Consider the following 17,509-nt stretch of genomic DNA (forward strand, 5'->3'; position numbering starts at 1 on the left):
CCCCATGCTCAGCTCTCACCCAAGCCAGGCTCTGCTTGCTCTCTGGCAACTGCAGTGGAGGGGCAGCTGGCCACTGAGGTCACAGAGTAGGAGGTGGAGGATCTCTAACACCCCTCCTCCCCCGACCCCAGGGTACCTGCCATGTTCCCTCTGTTGTTTGTCCTGGGGAGGGGAGGCTCCTTCTCACTCCCAGCCTATCTGTACAGCCACTCCCCGCCACCCCCAACCAAGGCACAACTAACAAACAAATACACAACCCAAATCCAGGTGAAACAAGTAAATCATTGGCTTTATTGTGGGTCCTGGAAGCTCCAACATGAGTCTGAAAAAAAGACACAACAGGGGCGGCAGCCCTAGGGGCTGATGCAGAAAATAGTCCCTGGCTCCTTTGGCCCTGGGAGCCTAAAGGGCAGTAAGAAGGCGTAGCAAGAGGCCTGGAGCAGGGGAAGTCAGGTCCCTCAGGAACCCCTCCTCCCCGAAAGGAAGGAGGAAGAGGGCTGGAGAGTCTGCTGGAGAGTCTGCTCAGTTCCTCAGCAACTGCACTGCAGGAGGGTGCAGGTCACGGGTTACTCCTTGCCCTTCTCAGGAGCACTGGGCTCACAGGGCCACTTGGTAGTCCCCAGGGGCTCAGTCTCAGGGTCCAGCCGTGACTCGCCTAAGGGCCCCTCACCCTCCAGGTCCAGCTCCTCAAAAGAGGAGCCGCTGGCGCCTGACTCGCTGTAGCTGTGCTCGCTGCGGGTGTCACCATCATCCCAGCCACGGCTGCTCGCCCCAGGTGACAGTGTAGCAACTGAAGTCTCCCGGCTGCCAGGGCTCACCTCCAAGCTTACAGAACTCGTGTCACTCATTGTGTCAGCTCCTATGGCCAGGAAAAGGGAGCACAAGTTAGCCAGGACCACCCCAATCCCTCCTCCAGGGAGAGGCAACTCAGCACACAGTGCACTCATGAATAATGCAGCCTCCTGGGCTCAGGGGGCTCGCTCCAGCTGCCCTCTGTCCTCTACCCTGACTTGGGCTGCACAGACAGGGCAGAGGGAAAGAGCAGGGAGGGAGGGAGGAGGCAGCTGTGCACTCCTCTCCCCACCCTGAATTAGCCTCAGCTCCCTGCACTTCCACACAGCCTGCTGCCCTCCCCCCTACATTTATTAAGGGCCACTCAGCCCTGAGGTGAGGAGCTGAGATAGAACAAAGAGACCCATGTAGTGTCCCCTCCACCTTCCCCCAACCCCATTTCAAGCTTCGAGAGAGATGTATCCAGGGCCAGCTACAGAACATCACCCAAGGGCATGAGGACTGCAGAATACAGCAGGAGGCCCCTCTGCAGCCCTCCCCCATGCAGGGCTCCCAGGAGCAGCATCCAGGGAGTCAGCAGGCCCCTGTCTCTGGCCCACACCAAGTCCCCACTTGAGGAGGGAGCTGAAGTATGAGCAGGATGGAGAAGGCCTGAGAAACACTCAACCAGCTGCAAGGAGGAGGGTGCTGGGATGAAACATGTTGGCTTTCTCTCCCTATGCCTGGGTCGACCCTGAGAAACCCTTACCCACCCCACCCCCAACGACTGGTGCTTCCTGAGCCACAAGATAGCAAAAGGGGATGATGAGAGCACTCTGCTGGTGGTTGGGGTGCCCCAAACCAGTGCTGAGCCAGGCTGATGGCCCAAATCCCTTCTAACCTGCTCCTTCCACCCCCAATACATCCTCCAAACAAGCAGCCCCTTCATCTGCCCTGTCCAGGAACAACCCCTGGGTTCATCTCCCTGAATCAGAGGCACTGAATGCAGGCTGGGGTGGCAAGGAGGAACACAGGGCTCAGGCCCGCTGTGTGCAGGAATCCAGACTGGGAGAGAGTGGATCTGCTACCCTTCATGTGTGATGGGGAGAGGGTCAGCTGTCAAACATCACAGAAGGTGAGGGGTGGGCCAGCTTCCCCAGCCGCTGTCTCCATGGTGCTGGAGCCAAGCCAGGTGCAGCTGGGGTCTGCCTGGCACCTGGACTCAGCCTGGGCTTTCCTTGAGCCTCAGCTGGGGCCTAGGTTAGGGATGGGAGAATTAGGAGGTGGGGGAATTTGGGGTCTCTCCCTACCCCCACCACCCACTCAGCCCCCAGAATATGCCCTCTGGGTGCTACTGGCAGAGGTGAGGTGAGTCCCAGAAGCCCAGGCTGCTGGCTCAGGGCTCTCCTCCTGCTGAGGCCCCAGGTGTGGCTCCCAGGACAGACGCCTGTGAATGAGGTGGTGGGGGAGCCGTGGGGGAATGAGTTTTGGGTAGTTTCTTCTGACCAGGGGACAGGATGCCAGGCCCTCACTGCTCCTTAAATAATGATCAGTGCCCTAGGGGCTGCAGGCCTGAAAAGAGCAAAAGAGGGAGACAGTTTCTCCCTGGCCCTATTAAACTATATGTTCTGTCTGCCCACCCACTCAATGGCTCTCTTGGGACCCCAGGTACAGGAATGTGCCTGCTTTCCAGCATGCTACCTCCTACCACCCAACTCCTAGGCTAGGAGTGTTCAGAGGAAGGAGCCTCGGGGTGCCACCTTCAGGCCAGGACAGCCTGCTGAGATGAAGACAGCCCCTGGGGACATATATACACTTCAAGCAAAGGAATTCAGCTGGAGGCCAGGCACGGTGGCTCACGCCTGTAATCCCAGCACTTTGGGAGGCTGAGGTAGGTGGATCCAGACCGGCCTCGCCAACATGGCAAAACCCCATCTCTACTAAAAATACAAAAATTAGCCAGGCATGGTGGCAGGCACCTGTAATCCCAGCTACTCGGGAAGCTGAGGCAGGAGAATCGCTTGAACCCAGGAGGCAGAGGTTGCAGTGAGCCAAGATCATGCCACTTCACTCCAGCCCGTGCAAAAAAGGAAAACTCCGTCTTTAGGAAAAAAAAAAAAAGGAATCCAGCTGGGCATGGTGGCTCATGCCTAGAATCCCAACACTTTGGGAGGCTGAGGCAGGATCACTTGAGCTAACAAGTTCAAGGCCAGCCTGGGCAATATGGCAAAACACCATCTCTATAAAAAATACAAAAATTAGCCAGGCGTGGTGGTGCACACCTGTTGTCCTAGATACTTAGAAGGTTGAGGTGGGAGGACAGCTTAAGCCCGGGAGGCAGAGGCTGCAGTGAGCTGAGATCTTGCCACTGCACCACTCTAGCATGGGCGATAGAGTCAGACCTTGCCTCAGAAGAAAAAAAAAAAAGGAGTGCAATACAGGGAAGTAGCATCCCTATAGCCCCACTAAGATCTACATAGGAGGAGGTCCAACAGTCCCATGCCTGCATCCCTGGGGAGAAGATACCAGGCAAGGCAGGGCCCTACCTAAATCCCCAGGGCTGCTGAGGCAGGAGATTTGAAGCCCACCCCCTTCACCCCAATCCCTCCCTCCCACTCTGCCCACAGCCAGTGCAAGATGATCAAATATTCATCGCCTCTCTGGAGCTAAATAATACATCAATGTAGTAACAGGCACAAGGCAGCTAATTACCCCCTTTCACCTCTCAGCCCAAGATGGGGCCACAGCAGGGAGGTGGGCAGGGACAGGCCAAGCCTTGGGCAGTCAGACACCCTGCGTGCACCCACCACCAACTGCTGTGTCAGTGGCATGCACCTGGCGGGCAAACACCGAGTCCCCCTGGGGTGTCAGGACAGGCCCTGTGAGAGGTGGGCAGACCCCTTGGTCCCAACACCAGGGAGTGGGTGGGTGGGCTGGAGGGGAGGAAAACAGGCTGAGGAGCTGGGGAATGTGGGAGCCGCTGCTGCAGCCAGCTGTAGTGGGTGCCAAGCAGTCCTTCAACGCCCCTGGCAGGCAGTGTTTGGGAGGGAAGGAAGCTGGGAGGGTGGGTCAAGGAGGGGGAGGCCGACAGCAGAGGGAGGTCACAGGAAAGTGAAGGCACTCTGTCTTCCTGCCCTGGAGGCTGCCTGGGCCTGCTGACCTTGTGCCATGTCCTGTGCCCACAGTAGGGGAACTGAAGAGTGTCTGCTGGGCACTACCAGGCAGAAGGGAGCTGTACCCCATGGAGGTAATTAAGTGGCAGATGAAGTTAACTGTGTTGGACATAGACCCCTAGGGAGTAGAGACTGCTCCCAGTACCCTCCTGTCCAGCCCTAGCTGACACATGTCTCCCTAGGGTGACCTTGGCTGTTGAAGACTGGATGGGCAGATCATCTGTTAAGGAGGGGAGGAGGGACAGTTCCTCTCCCCACAGCCCTGTACCACTCCTAGAAGTCACAAATTCCACCAGGTTGGCCAAGAATAAGGCCCCCTGGGACCATCTGGGATGTAACCCAGCAGATCCCCTTGTGCCTGAGACAGCCCGGGGTCACAGAGATCATTGCAGAGAGGTGGGCAGGCAAGCAGCCTTCCAGCCTGGACCTGGGGCCTTGAGGCTGCCAGCAGGAGTGTGGACTGGCCCTGGAGGATGGCACAGGGGACAGATCTCCCGGCTCCCCTCTGCATGCTCCCTGGTTGTTCCCTGGCAGGGAGAAAGCAGCTGGCTCTGGATGGGGCCCGTACTGAGGGACAGGAGAACACTTTGCTCCCCTCCTTACCTTCCAGATCTATGCCAGTCTTACTTTCTGCTGAGCCCCACCCAAGGGACTCCTTTCCTGAGCGGCCTCAGCCCCCTCCCATGAACATCGAGTTGTCTGTGATCTTTGTTTCCAAGGGTACTCCTGCTACATCTGGAGGGAATCCAGGCAGGGTCTTTGTATCTGTGTTGCCAGGAGGTAATGTGTGTGAATCCAGATCTATGTAGATCCATGTGTCTGTCTGGGAATAGGCAACTCCACATGTGGGTCCTCGGGTAGGTGGGTCTCCTTCCTCCCTCTGCCAAGCATAGCCTGACACCCACAGTGCCAACCCAGAGAGGGAGGAGCCTCCTCAACCAAGCCCCTGGAGTCCAGAAGAGAGGAGCTCCAGGAGGGCCCCATCCTCATACCCCACCTTCTGTACCTGTGCCATCCACCTGGGTGTCACTGGCCTCCGCAAGCCCCCGCCATTTCCGCTCTGTCTCCTTTACTTCAGGCACATAGAAGTCTCCCTGCCGTGCCAGTGGGCACATGAAATGGATCTGGTCTTCCTGGTAGATCTCCAGCCGAGGATAGGCACACAGCTTCCGCGCCTAGTCAGACAGTGGCAAAAGGTAAAATGAGCCCTACAGGGCCCCTGACTCACTTGTCCCTGGGTGGCCCCCAGAACTGTTTATTACCTATTCCGTCCCAGGGGCTGGTTCTGCCTCTCAACCTCTTCCAAGTTCCAAAGCCCTGCTGAGGGAGGCACACATAGATCACCCTAACAGCAGGGCCCCATAGTCCAGAGTGCAATAACAGTCTGAAGACCGAGGACGACACCCTAGGGCAAGCGGTAAAAGAACCCAGGAGCCTGGCACTGCTCTCCTATGTGTACATCTGAGACCAGAAAGCTGTTCCAGAAGGCACTGGTCTCACAGAGCCATGAAGCTTGGCACCCCTGGACCACCCCAGGATAGGGACCCCATGTGCCCAAGCCAAAGTCTCACCTGCCAGACTTTCCATCCCAGGACCCCCTGGCCCTGACCTCCTCTCCACCCTGGACAACGCTGACTGACCCATAGATATCAGAAGACCAGTACCCTCAGTCCTTAGGCCTCCAGCCCTTGCTCTTGCAGACATGCTACTGTAGACCCTGAACAAGGATCAAGGCCAGTTAAACAGCACTTCCACTCCCATTCATTCCCCTGCTAGTTCAGATCTATATCAACCTCTGAGACTATCAGGTGTGGTTCCCATACCTCCTCACGTATAAACCCAGGGTTTTAGCTGATGGGGAGGAGGGAGACCCTGGACTGGAAGGGCAGGTAAGACAAGTAGATCTAGCACAGGACATTATGCAATGGGCTGATGTACCACCTTTTGGGCCCCAAGTTCCAAAAGGCACTCCACCTCCCTCTGCCTAGACACAGAATCCAATGCTCTGATGTGTATGGAGGGGCACAGACATGCCAGAGTCACCCTGAGGCGGACAGTGACAGCCAGAACAGGGGGTCAAGTGCTTCTCACTCACGGTCTGCCCCCCCACCTTTCCTGCGATGGAGCACAAATACCCACAAAGATGACTGCAAAGCCCCTGCCCTGTCACTGCTCACCCGCCAACCTTCACAATAAGACTATTTATAGCACTCGCACCACTCTCACCATGAGCTCTGAAATGAGCCTTCCACTTAGCAGTAATGAGAAACTTATTGCCTGGCAAGGAGAAACCATTCCAGGACTCCTCTTGTCCGCCTGCCTGGCCAACCCTAGGGTTGAGGAATCTCCTTCAACTAAAGCAAGCAAGCAAAGAACAGTTAAAAACAAGCCCAGGCCGGGTGCAGTGGCTCAAGCCTGTAATCCCAGCACTTTGGGAGGCCAAGACGGGCGGATCACGAGGTCAGGAGATTGAGACCATCCTGGCTAACACAGTGAAACCCCGTCTCTACTAAAAAATATAAAAAACTAGCTGGGCGAGGTGGCGGGCACCTGTAGTTCCAGCTACTCGGGAGGCTGAGGCAGGAGAATGGTGTAAATCCGGGAGGTGGAGCTTGCAGTGAGCTGAGATCTGGCCACTGCACTCCAGCCTGGGCGACAGAGGGAGACTCCATTTCAAAAAAAAAAAAAAAAAAAAAAGCCCATGGATGATAAAGGGAAAGGGGAGTGAGCCTGAAAGGTTTATCTAGCTAGTACCTTCAGCAGCCAGCTGGAGGAAGGGTGCATCTAGGAGGCCACGTGGGAGGTGGATGGCCTGGCCCAGGTCTGGTTGTGGCTCAGCCTCTGACTCCACGGGTGATCCAGGTAAAGCCTTTCATCCTAAGTCTCCATGTGCTCAACGACAAAATAGAACACCCCAACCCTGATGCTTCCAAGGTCAGTGAAGGAAAGTCATTATTTTTTAATAGTTAGATTCAAATCTTCTTTGCCAACCTGGGTGCCCTCGGGGCTTCCTCCATCTCAAGAGTCCATGCCCCTGACACCTCCCATTTCTAAACGCACAGATGGCTGTCTTTGCTTCTCTACCCACCCACATACCCACTCCAGCCTTGGTCTCCAGGAGGATGCTAAACAAGATCACAGTGTCAGGAAGCAGGAGCTGTCAGGCTCTGGGGCCCCTCCAATGCCAGCACTTAGAGGCAGGCATCTGCCAAACCTGAGCCCCACTCAAGAAACTGGACCAGGTCACTGAGGCCAGGGGCAGGGAGGCCCCTGAAGAAGATCCAGGTCCTTCCCCAGTAGCTAGATGGAAGAAAAGGATCCCTGAATCTAGTCAGGGCATGGCCTTCACCAACATCCTCACACTCTGGACAAAGGGTCCAAAGGGTAGCTGCTGAGTGGCCATCACAAGAGCAGCAGACATTTGGCTTTTGGGGAAGATCCCAGAAGCTAGAGCCTGTGTCCACCCAGAGATTCCAGGGACAACGGGGACCCTACCCCAACCCCTCTCAACACTCAAGCCACCTCCCTAGCTTTCCTTCTGGAGGAACTTGGCAGTAACAAGATGATAAGAGGGAGTACTACTCTTTCCACCCTCTCCCCTAGGCTGGGCAGCACCAGGCTGCCACCCTGTGCCACCTGCTCTGCCAGCCCCCTTGTTGGCAGGCGGGAGGCAGTCTGCAGCTGTTCTGCGCATCTGCCTCCTCCAGAGAGCCTGGCTCTGAAGTTGCCTGGCTGTGGACAGCCCCGTTGCCATGGAAACTGCATCCTCCATCCTTGCCATCGCCTTCATCTCAGAGCCATCGGGGACAATAGGGGAACAAGGGAGACAGCGGATGGAGAGAAAACTGTGGCCCTGCCACACAGCCCTTCCTTCTCTGCTCAGCTCTCCCTCCTCACAGCACCCCACACAGGGAGCACCACGTCCTACAGCCTGTTCCCAGACCCCTGGAGGGGCAGCCTCAGGCCCAAAACTAGCCTGGTCCTATCCACTGTTACCTGGGGGCCCTGGTCCTCCCTACTGGAGGGAGGCATGGAGCTAATTAAAGTGCCATTGACTGTTAAGCCCCAAATCATTATAGCACCAGGTCCTACCAAAATTCAGACTTGGGTAGAGAAACGGCAGGAAGAAGGCAAAGGAGCAAACTTATAAGCCAGGCCCACAGGCAGAGAAGGGGCTTGCAGTTGCCCCTGGCCCTTCCTGGGAGACTGCTCTCCCTTCCATGCTCTGCCCACTGAGCAAGAACGAGTCTAGTGGGGGCTGGGGATAGAGGGTGAGGGGCAGGATGAGCTATATGCTCTGTCCCTGAATGACCAGGCAGAGAGGACAAGCCCTTTCCCTCCCAGTCAGGTGCAACCTCAGAGGGAAGAGAGGGTGACCATGGCTGGCTCTCAGGTCCTTGCTGCGCAGTAGGAGCCACGGCCCGGGCAATATGTCAATGAGCCAGTAAATATTGGAAAATCATTGGAGGAAGGCAAGGCCAGCTGCCTCTCCCTCAGCTAGCCCCAGGGAGCCCTTGGAGAGCAGACTGCCAATGGCCAAGGACACTAACTCAAGGTCACACTGGGCTGGCCCCTCTGGTGAAGAGCCTGGGTGGGCGTGGGGTCCTCCTACCCCTGGCACACCCCCTTCCACAGCCCAGACAGCCAGAAGTGTGTGGAAGCATCGCCAGGACATAAGAACATACTCTGCCACTGACACCACTGGCCATCTGACAAACCCACAGCCCAGAGCAGCTCACTCCCACAGACAGACCCAAAGAGACCATAAAGCCTCTTTCCAAGGTGGGAAAGTTGCAGATGTTCACATTCCTTTCCACCTAACAGGCAAAAGTCAGTGAATCATGCCAAGGTGCTGCCAAGGACTGCCAGAAACTGGATTCAGAGTTCTGGTCCCTCAGACACACCTCCAGGCCTTCCCTCCCACCTGGGTCTTCCACATGCAGAAACAAGATGAGGACTTGTGACACCACCCATGATGCAGGAATTTCTAAGAGACCCCAAACACCAGCACTTCCCCACCACCACCCCACCCTGCACCAACACCTGCTCACCCACTCAGGAGTGCTGGTAAAAAGGGGAAGGAGCAGCTCACCCACTTCACACAGGCTGCCACAGTACCACTGCCTCGGCTACCTTGGGGACACATCACACACTCCCAACTCACCTCAGCCTCAGTTCGTCTCCTGGGTAGGGTGCAGGCATTTAGCCCATTCAGCTAAGGGCTCCCACAACAGGGCAAGACTGATACACCAGGCCAAGGTTTCCCCACAGGACCCATAGTGCCTCCCCAGCAGGTCTTTCTGAATTATGGGAGAGGAAGAAAAGAGATAAGAGAGAGGACCTGAACTATCCTCATTTAGTGCTTTGTACTCAGGACATCACCCTGTGCCCTGGCTTCATCTAGGGGTTGGGAGCAAATCGAAGACAGAAGAGGTCAGGCTCAGGATGGAGGCTGATGATGGGTCCCACTCCCAGGCTACCCAGAGGCTGGAGGTTTGCTAAGAATTAGGTGGCTGCAAATGCCCAAAAGAAGGAGGCAACGTGTGGGCCAAGGACTGGGTCACATCTCCTACCTAAGCTCTAGGCCCAGAAAGGGATGAGGTCTGGCTGAGGGGCCCTGGGCCTTGCCTTACTGTTCACCCTGAGCTACCCAATCCTATCTATCCTTCTGTGCCAGGCTGGACACCCAGGCAGCTGCACAGCCAGAAAGCAGCTGTTGCATCCCACCCAAGGTGGTGGCGTCTCCTTGCTGGATGAAGTGATGCATGCTCATTTTTAATTACAGACGACGACATGTACCTGCCTGCACACAGCAGTACCTGCAAGTGGGGGCGCAGACCCTAGAGGCCCCTCAGGCAGCTGGTCTTCATGGCATGTGAATGCTCTGTGGAGGTACAGCAAGAGGCTGCAGCTAGAAGGTAGCAGGTTATTATTCTGCCCAGAAACTTTCCTCTCACCTCCACCAGGCTGCCTCAAAGCCTCTGGCCCAGAAGCTAGACCTGTCTGTTGGTGCTCTGGGGTCTTGCCACACCAACAGGGAGAGCCTGCAGAAGGGCTGGTGAGCACTTCCCCTCTCTCTACTCTCCCCTCACACCAGGAGAGCCCAAAGCTCTGAAAACAGCAGGCAAAGGAGATAGGGAATAAGACAGGATTGCCAGGGAGGGGAGAGAGGAAGCAGGACGTGGCAGAGAGCACCCCAGGCAGGAGCCTAGGGTGTTGGCTTGGCTAGACAAATGGGTAGCTTCCCTCTGGCCCTCAATTTGCCCAAGTATGAAATAAAGGGTCTACAGCCATACCACCCTGAATGCGCCTGATCTTGTCTGATCTCAGAAGCTAAGCAGGATCGGGTCTAGTTAGTACTTGGATGGGACACTGCCTAGGAACACCAGGTGCTGTAGGCTTTTGGCCTATCGCTCCCTCCCTCTTTCCCTCTTTGGCCAGGCGTGGTGGCTCATGCCTGTAATCCTAGCACTTTGGGAGGCCAAGGCGGGTGGATTACTTGAGGTCAGGAGTTTCAGACCAGCCTGGCTAACATGGTGAAACCTTAACTCTACTAAAAATACAAATATTAGCCAGGTGTGGTGGCAGGTGCCTGTAATCCCAGCTACTTGGGAGGCTGACGCAGGAGAACTGCTTGAACGCGGGAGACAGAGGTGCAGTGAGCCAAGATCGCACCACTGCACTCCAGCCTGGGCAAAAGAGCAAAACTGTCTCAAAAAAGAAAAAGAAAAAAAAAAGGAAGGAAGGAAGGAAGGGAGGGAGGGAGGAAGGGAGGAAGGGAGGAAGGGAGGAAGGGAGGAAGGGAGGGAAGGGAGGGAAGGGAGGAAAGGGAGGAAAGGGAGGAAAGGGAAAGAAAGGAAGAGATTAGAATAGATGATCTCAAAAGAAGTGAGGAACTGGAAACAATGAATAAAAACACCATTATGTGAAGATAAGAAAACTGTATATTCAGAAAACCCAAAACGAATCAATGGAGGGACTACCATGAACATTAAGTCACAAAGGTAACTCAAGCACAGCCCATTTTTCTGTGCAGCAGATCAGCCAATTAGAAAACATAATGGAGGCCAGGCATGGTGGCTCACACCTGTAATCCCAGCACTTTGGGAGGCTGAGGCGGGCGGATCACCTGGGGTCATGAGTTTGAGACCAGTCTGGCCAACATGGTGAAACACTGTCTCTACTAAAAATATAAAAATTAACCGGGCATGGTGGTGGATGCTTGTAGTCCCAGCTACTCGGGAGGCTGAGGCAGGAAAATTGCTTGAACCCAGGAGGCAGAGGTTGCAGTGAGCCAAGATAGTGCCACCGCACTCCAACCTGTGTGACAGAATGTGACTCTATCTCAAAAAAAAAAAAAAAGAAAACATAATGGAAATGAGATATAACAGCCCTCTTGGGGTTAGGATGAACCCAGGGCCAGTCTGGGAGCCCCATGCTGAAAGGCAGGGAATGGCAGAGGAGCCAGGCAGGCAGGTCCGGAGCCAGGCAGGCAGGTCCACACCTGGGCGGGAACCTGGGGAAGACTGTAGAAGGGGAAGGTGTGAGGGAGAGTGGGGCGGGAGACGGTGTGCTGTGCCTGGCACCCCAGCCTGCTGCGCCTGCTGCTGCCACTGCCTGAAGACTTTTCATTTTCACCTCAGAGCCGGCAGCTCGCCACACAATTTACACCTCTGTTCATCTCCCTGGCACGACGCAGACCCTGGCTTCCTGGGCAGCCCGTGGAGGAGGGCCTAGGCAGCAGTCAAGCACCAGGGCAGGCTGGGGTATTGAGGGGTAGGGAAATAATGTTTCCCTTTAAGCAGGCACATGGACACAGGCTCTGGAGCACCTTAGTGCCCAGATAGACTGGGAGGCCCCTAATCCTGCATCCATACCCAGCCTTACCTTTCTCTAGGCCCAGAGGGCCAAGATACAACCCTGGCTCAGCCCTGCTCTGGCCTTCTCGGGCCTGGGCCCTTGTGTGGCCGGACCAGAGGGTTGGAGAGTACGGGAGTGAGTACCCCAAGGAGAGCTCAGTTAGAGCACTGGGTGAGTCAGCCCTGAGATCCCATTGCTCTCCCTTGCAAATCTGGGAGGAGAGCCACAGCCTTCCAGATGATGGCCCTACCATCGCAGGCTCCACAGCCTACCCCCTCTCCAAGATCCAGCACTCTTAGCAGCTTGTCTGTGTAGTCAAGGACCTTGAGCCCTGTCCTGCTCACAAGCTGACAAACTGGTTGCTGATGATTACCCAGCAGCAGGAAGGCTGCTCGTACAGATGGAGCTGTGAAGCCAAGCACCTGAGAGCCAGAGGAGTCAGGAATTGCCAGAGGGGAAGGACAAGTGGGCAAGTGGGGATGCAGAGGAGACAGGGGACAGAAGAGAGGGAGAGGAAAAGGCCCTGAATTTCTCATCTCCAACTGGGACCTCTGACCTCTGCTCCACTCCTCAGGGAAGTCCCTTCCTTCCCACCTGCATAACTAGACAGCTAGCCTCTCCTCATCTGAGGGCTCAGCTGAAGGAGAAGTTGTTCTGCTTGGGGAAGAGGGGGTGCACTGCGAGTTCTTTCCTTGGAATCTCTTTCCTCTCCCTAATTCCAATCTTGAGCTTCCTGAAGAAGAGCAACAGAATTCTTCCTTGATAAGTAAATTCCATCTGCCTGGGTAAGAAGGCTCCCTCTGGATTGGTGACAGCCCAACCCCACAGCACCATCCAGACAAGCTTCAGCCCCCAGGGTCCTGCAGGGCTGCCAAGCTACAATATCCGAGCTGGTATTTTGAGAGTGGTGGCTCCCACGCCGCCCCAGCAAAGGCTGGCTTTGTGCTTTCATTCCTGGGGGAAGGGAGGGAGGTGGGGTAAAGCTAGAGAGGCTAAGGAGCAGGTTCCAGTGCCTAGGCCAACAAAAAGGAGAGGCCTGGCCCTCAACACCTCAATACCCAAGGGTAGCTCCCTAAGGGGGCCAGGGAAGCCAAGCCCTGATGTGGTGGGAGGATCGCCTCTTGGCTTGGGGACATCTGGGAATGAAAAGTCACTGCTACTTTCTGCTAACTTGCATTATCCTTTTGCGGAATTTAGCTGTGGCCTCTGGCTCTTCCTCCTTATCTCCCAGGTACTCAAGAGACTTGATCTGAATCCCAGCCTGGATACTGTCACTCATCTGCTCAGATGCCATCAGTGTCTCCCTAGTACCTGCAGGACCCAGCCTAATCTCTTAGGCCCAAACTCTTGCTCCTCTCCTGTACTCCAGTCTCACTGGATACACAAGCCATGACTGCCACCAAGCCAGTACCTCTGCCTGACCTGCCTTGCCACCTGGGGAACACTGCCCACCTTACAGATGCAGCCCAAATGCCACCACCCTACAAGGGTTGTTTTGCCTTTCCCAGCAAATCTATCCCTCCCCTCCCCACCCCGAGGCATGGCTAGGCTCTGTGGCTGGAGGAGATGGAGGAGGAAAGAGTGCTGAAGGATTGTCACTCAGCTCCAGGTCCTGATGCTGCCAAAAGTGCCATCCTCCCTGTGCCAGAGCAGGCCACTTAGCAGGTGGCAGCACCAGCAGGTGAACCAGCCCTTGAGATCCAGGGAGGGAAGCCTGGGAATAGAACCGCCTCTGCCTCACTGAGGGTGTGGACATGAGGCCCAATAAGGTGCCTGCAGCAGCTGCTTCCTGTGCCCAGAGCACTAGTGAGTGCCTGCTGGGCAAGCAGGTACACAGCCTCTTCTTATGCTTAGACTCGGCTCTCCCAGCAGTCTCCTAGACCTGAAGCCTTAGCCCCCAACTGTGACTACCAGGGTTGGAGAAAGAAGATCAAGTGGATTTGGGATATGCTCGGGATGGTGCCCCAGGGCATATCCCAAATTGACAACAAGTCCTTGGCCTCTTGGTTCCAGCCCCACTTATGTATAGGACAGAGTGGCAAAAGGCATGTAGCCATCAGAACGATCCTCAGCCTAAGGGACCCAGTCTGGACTCAGCCACTGCTCCATCCCTTGACCTTGGGGCACCTTCCTTCCCTAGGCCTCAGCCTCCCCATCTGTAAAACAATGGGGATACTGGCTTTGATTAGGACTCTATCATGCCTCCTAGCTGGTTCCTCCATGCACAGAACAATGACACACACAAGAGACCTCAGTAAATAACTGCTGAATAAGTGACTGAGCTGAGATGCCAAGAGGGCCTCCCTTGTTAAAAATAAAGTTTGGAAGCCTCCCACGTTAGCTTGGCAAAGGTGACAGTCAGGAAGAGGGAAATGACCGCAGATTTCACATTCCTGTTGGGGCTTCCTCACCTGCTTCTTTTTTTTGAGATGGAGTCTTGCTCTGTCACCCAGGCTGAAGGGCAGTGTCGTGATCTCAGCTCACTGGGCAGTGTTGTGATCTCAGCTCACTGTAACCTCTGCCTCCCGGGTTCAAGCAATTCTCGTGCCTCAGCCTCCTGAGTAGCTGAGATTACAGGCGTGTGCCACCAAGTCCAGCTGATTTTTGTACTTTTAGTAAAGATGGGGTTTCACCGTGTTGGCCAGACTAGTCTCACACTCCTGACCTCAGGTGATCCAGCCACCTCAGCCTCCCAAAGTGTTGGGATTACAGGCGTGAGCCACCGCACGTGGCGTCCTCACCAGTATTTTCCCTGCCGTGGCCTTGTTGCTCTGCACTGGTGTTTTGACCCCAGCGTGGACTCAGACCCACCTACTAACTCCCTCAGGGTCACTGAGGCAGACTAAGGGGAAACAAACACAAGGGGTTCTGTTCCCACTGGACAGAACACAGGCTGTGGCCAGGCTATTTCGAGCTTCCTCACAGCCATGGCTCAACAGGCTGACCCACTTCCACAGGCACCCTGCTGGGGCCCACAAGCCTTAGTTCCAAGATGGCTGCCCCATAATGCTATCACCACTCAGGAGTTCAGTCACCACCACCCCAGGAGAACTCCAACCTGCAGTTCCCCAGGGTCCCTCCAGGTCCAGCTTCCAATCAGTCACACTCCCCTCAAGACAAGTGTCTCTCTTTGGAGCCCCTGCCCTACCTGCACAAGGGCTGGGCCCTGGTGCCTCCCAGATCCACTCACACTGCAGTTACAGCATCCTCAGGATCGAGAACAGACATGCAGTGGGCGGGACTGGAGGTGGCATCTGCCCAGTACTGTACCTCTCTTAGGACAGAGGTTTGCAAACCAGTTGAGCCTCAGAAGCTCCCTTCCAAACAAAAGCTCAAGGCACCTGGGTTGTAAAACGCACAGGCAGAACTACCTCAGGTGAAGCAGGTAAGGGTCTGAGTACAGCCTCCGCCCCAGGCTAATAGCCACAGGGCACCTCAGCACAGTCAGAGCAGTCTGAGAACTATGGTCTGGGGTCCTTGCCTTACTTCCTTACTTTACTTCCTTCCTTTTCCTTCCTTCCTTCTTCTTCTTCTTCTTCTTTTTTTTTTTTTTAATGTTTTTACTTTTATTTTTTTGAGATGGGTTTCACTCCTGTTACCCAAGCTGATGTGCGATGGCGTGATCTTGGCTCACTGCAACCTCTGCCTCCTGAGCTCAAGCAATTCTCCTGTCTCAGCCTCCTGACTAGCTGAGACCACAGGTCCATGCCACCACGCCCAGCTAATTTTTTTGTATTTTTTTTCTGTAGAGACGAGGTTTTACCATGTTGCCCAGGCTGGTCTCAAACTCCTGAGCTGGAGTAATCCACCTGCCTTGGCCTCCCAAAGTGCTAGGATTACAGGTGTGAGCCACCATGTTCCCTTCATTTATTTATTTATTTTTCAGCAGAGTCTCACTCTGTCACCCAGGATAGAGTGCAGTGGCATAATCATGGCTCACTGCAGCCTTGACCTCCCAGGCTCAAGCGATCCTCCCACCTCAGCCTCCTGAGTAGCTGGGACTATAAGTGCCTGGCTAATTTTTTTTTTTTCTGTTTTTTTTTTTTTTTTTTTTTTTTTTTAGAGGCAGGGTCCCACTTATGTTGCCTAGGCTGGTCTTGAACTCCTGGGCTCAAGTGATCCTCCCGCCTCAGGTTCCCAAAGTGTTGGGATTACAGGCATGAGCCACCACACCTGGCCTTATCCCCTTTAAGCCCCTGGTAAGACAGTCCCAGTCAACCCAGCTGTCCCAGAATTCAGCCACCAAGGTTCCCCTCAGAGGCTCACTACATCCCCTTGGTGACCCCTCCCCACACACTTTTCTCCAATTTGATGGTGGATGGTCAGACATTAGTCTGACCTCCAGGGCCACCTGCACTCCCCAGCCAATCAGCCGCTACATGAACAATGCCCTGTAACACCCTAAACTTGGGAGAAGAAGATCAAACCATTTTACAAAGACCCTCCCCTAAAAACTCCCTGAAATCAGAGACTACGGGGAAGGACACTTATGAAAAGGATTTTGGACGGATCTGGGAGAGAAGTCAGGTATGGGGGCTTGGCTATGCCAGTGGAGCACTGTCAATGGCCTTTCCCACCAAGTGCTACAGACAGATATGAGCAAACTGCACTAGAGACCTTACACACACAATCCCACACATGGAATTCCCAGGCCCATCCCTCAGTCCTGGTCTGTTCCATGTGTCCGAAGCCTTCCCTGGACACTCATTAAGACTGTGGTGAATTTGGGGGCCTCTGCCCATTGCTCTGGGCTCACATCTGGGCCCCATCTCTCCTCTGCAGGTTTGCAATTTCAAACAAGCTCTGTTCCATCCTGCAGCTTCCAGAAGACACCCCCTTCCTGGGACTTGGGGAGTGGTCTCCTCCTGTACTAGAGGCCACCTCCTTGGACTCCAGTGGAGCAGCCTGACAAAGCTGAGGCATCTTCCATATGGAGTGATGGTCACACAGTACCCATGGATTCCTGGGGAATGAGTGTTCAGCCTGGGGGCCCTTAGCAGTTTACATGGAGAAAGGCAGAGTTCCAGCTCCTATAGCAGTTTGCCAGGCTGCCAAGCTGGGGAAGGCTAGCCAGAGAGCCAGAGGCTGCCATGCAAACCAGGAAAGCTGAGATCAGCCATCCCTTCCAGAATCCCGAGAGTCCTGACAAGTGCTCCTTGGGCCTCTCACTATGAACTTCGGGTTTGTTGGTCTCAGGTCCCTCTGTCCCATGAGACCAATCTGGTCCCAGGCTCAGGCACATCTGCAACTCCCAGGACAGCAGCTGCTCTCCACCTCCCAAACCCAAAGCTAAGATCCATTCACCCCTGCCCCTCACCCAGCCTCTAGAGAGGCTGGTGAGCCTGACACATCCTCCCCCCGCAACTCCTGGCAGCAGGGCTCCTGGTCTCCCTCACCCCTGCCAAAACAGAAAGCTGACGGCTGCTGTCATTCCATTTGAAGAACCTTCACAGCAGTCCCAGATCCAGAGAGAAAAAGAAGGGTGTACACACATGCACACACACACAGCTAAAGGCAGTCAGCTGTTGGCGCTAGAGTCAGAAGCACCCAGTCTCATTAGTAATCTCCTTTCTCTGACCCCAGGGCAGAGGAGATGAAGGCAGGGATGGAAAGGAAGCTTATACTCTCTCCTTGCTGTCTCCTGGGCTGAGAGAGGCACAGGGCCACCCCTGTCCACTGCATGCTGTGACCAGCAAACAGAGCTA

General features: G+C 55.1%; 1 protein-coding gene and 1 pseudogene across 4 annotated transcripts in view; one reads left to right on the forward strand and one right to left on the reverse strand.

Annotated features, from left to right (window-relative positions):
- Positions 1-262: 262 nt before the first annotated feature.
- TEX264 (testis expressed 264, ER-phagy receptor) overlaps positions 263-17,509 on the reverse strand; it is a 33,382-nt gene continuing 16,135 nt past the window's right edge. For all 4 annotated transcript variants that reach the window (XM_030934297.1, XM_010381622.2, XM_010381631.2 and 1 more), the window contains 2 exons: positions 4,951-5,119; positions 263-859 (listed from right to left, as the gene is read on the reverse strand). In XM_030934297.1, the coding sequence (XP_030790157.1) occupies positions 567-859; positions 4,951-5,119 (462 nt within the window). In that variant the 3' untranslated portion in view covers positions 263-566. The remainder of the gene's footprint in view (positions 860-4,950; positions 5,120-17,509) is intronic.
- LOC115900804 lies at positions 10,227-10,345 on the forward strand (annotated as a pseudogene).

Source organism: Rhinopithecus roxellana, chromosome 1 (assembly GCF_007565055.1).
Source record: "Rhinopithecus roxellana isolate Shanxi Qingling chromosome 1, ASM756505v1, whole genome shotgun sequence".
Taxonomy (NCBI): domain Eukaryota; kingdom Metazoa; phylum Chordata; class Mammalia; order Primates; family Cercopithecidae; genus Rhinopithecus; species Rhinopithecus roxellana.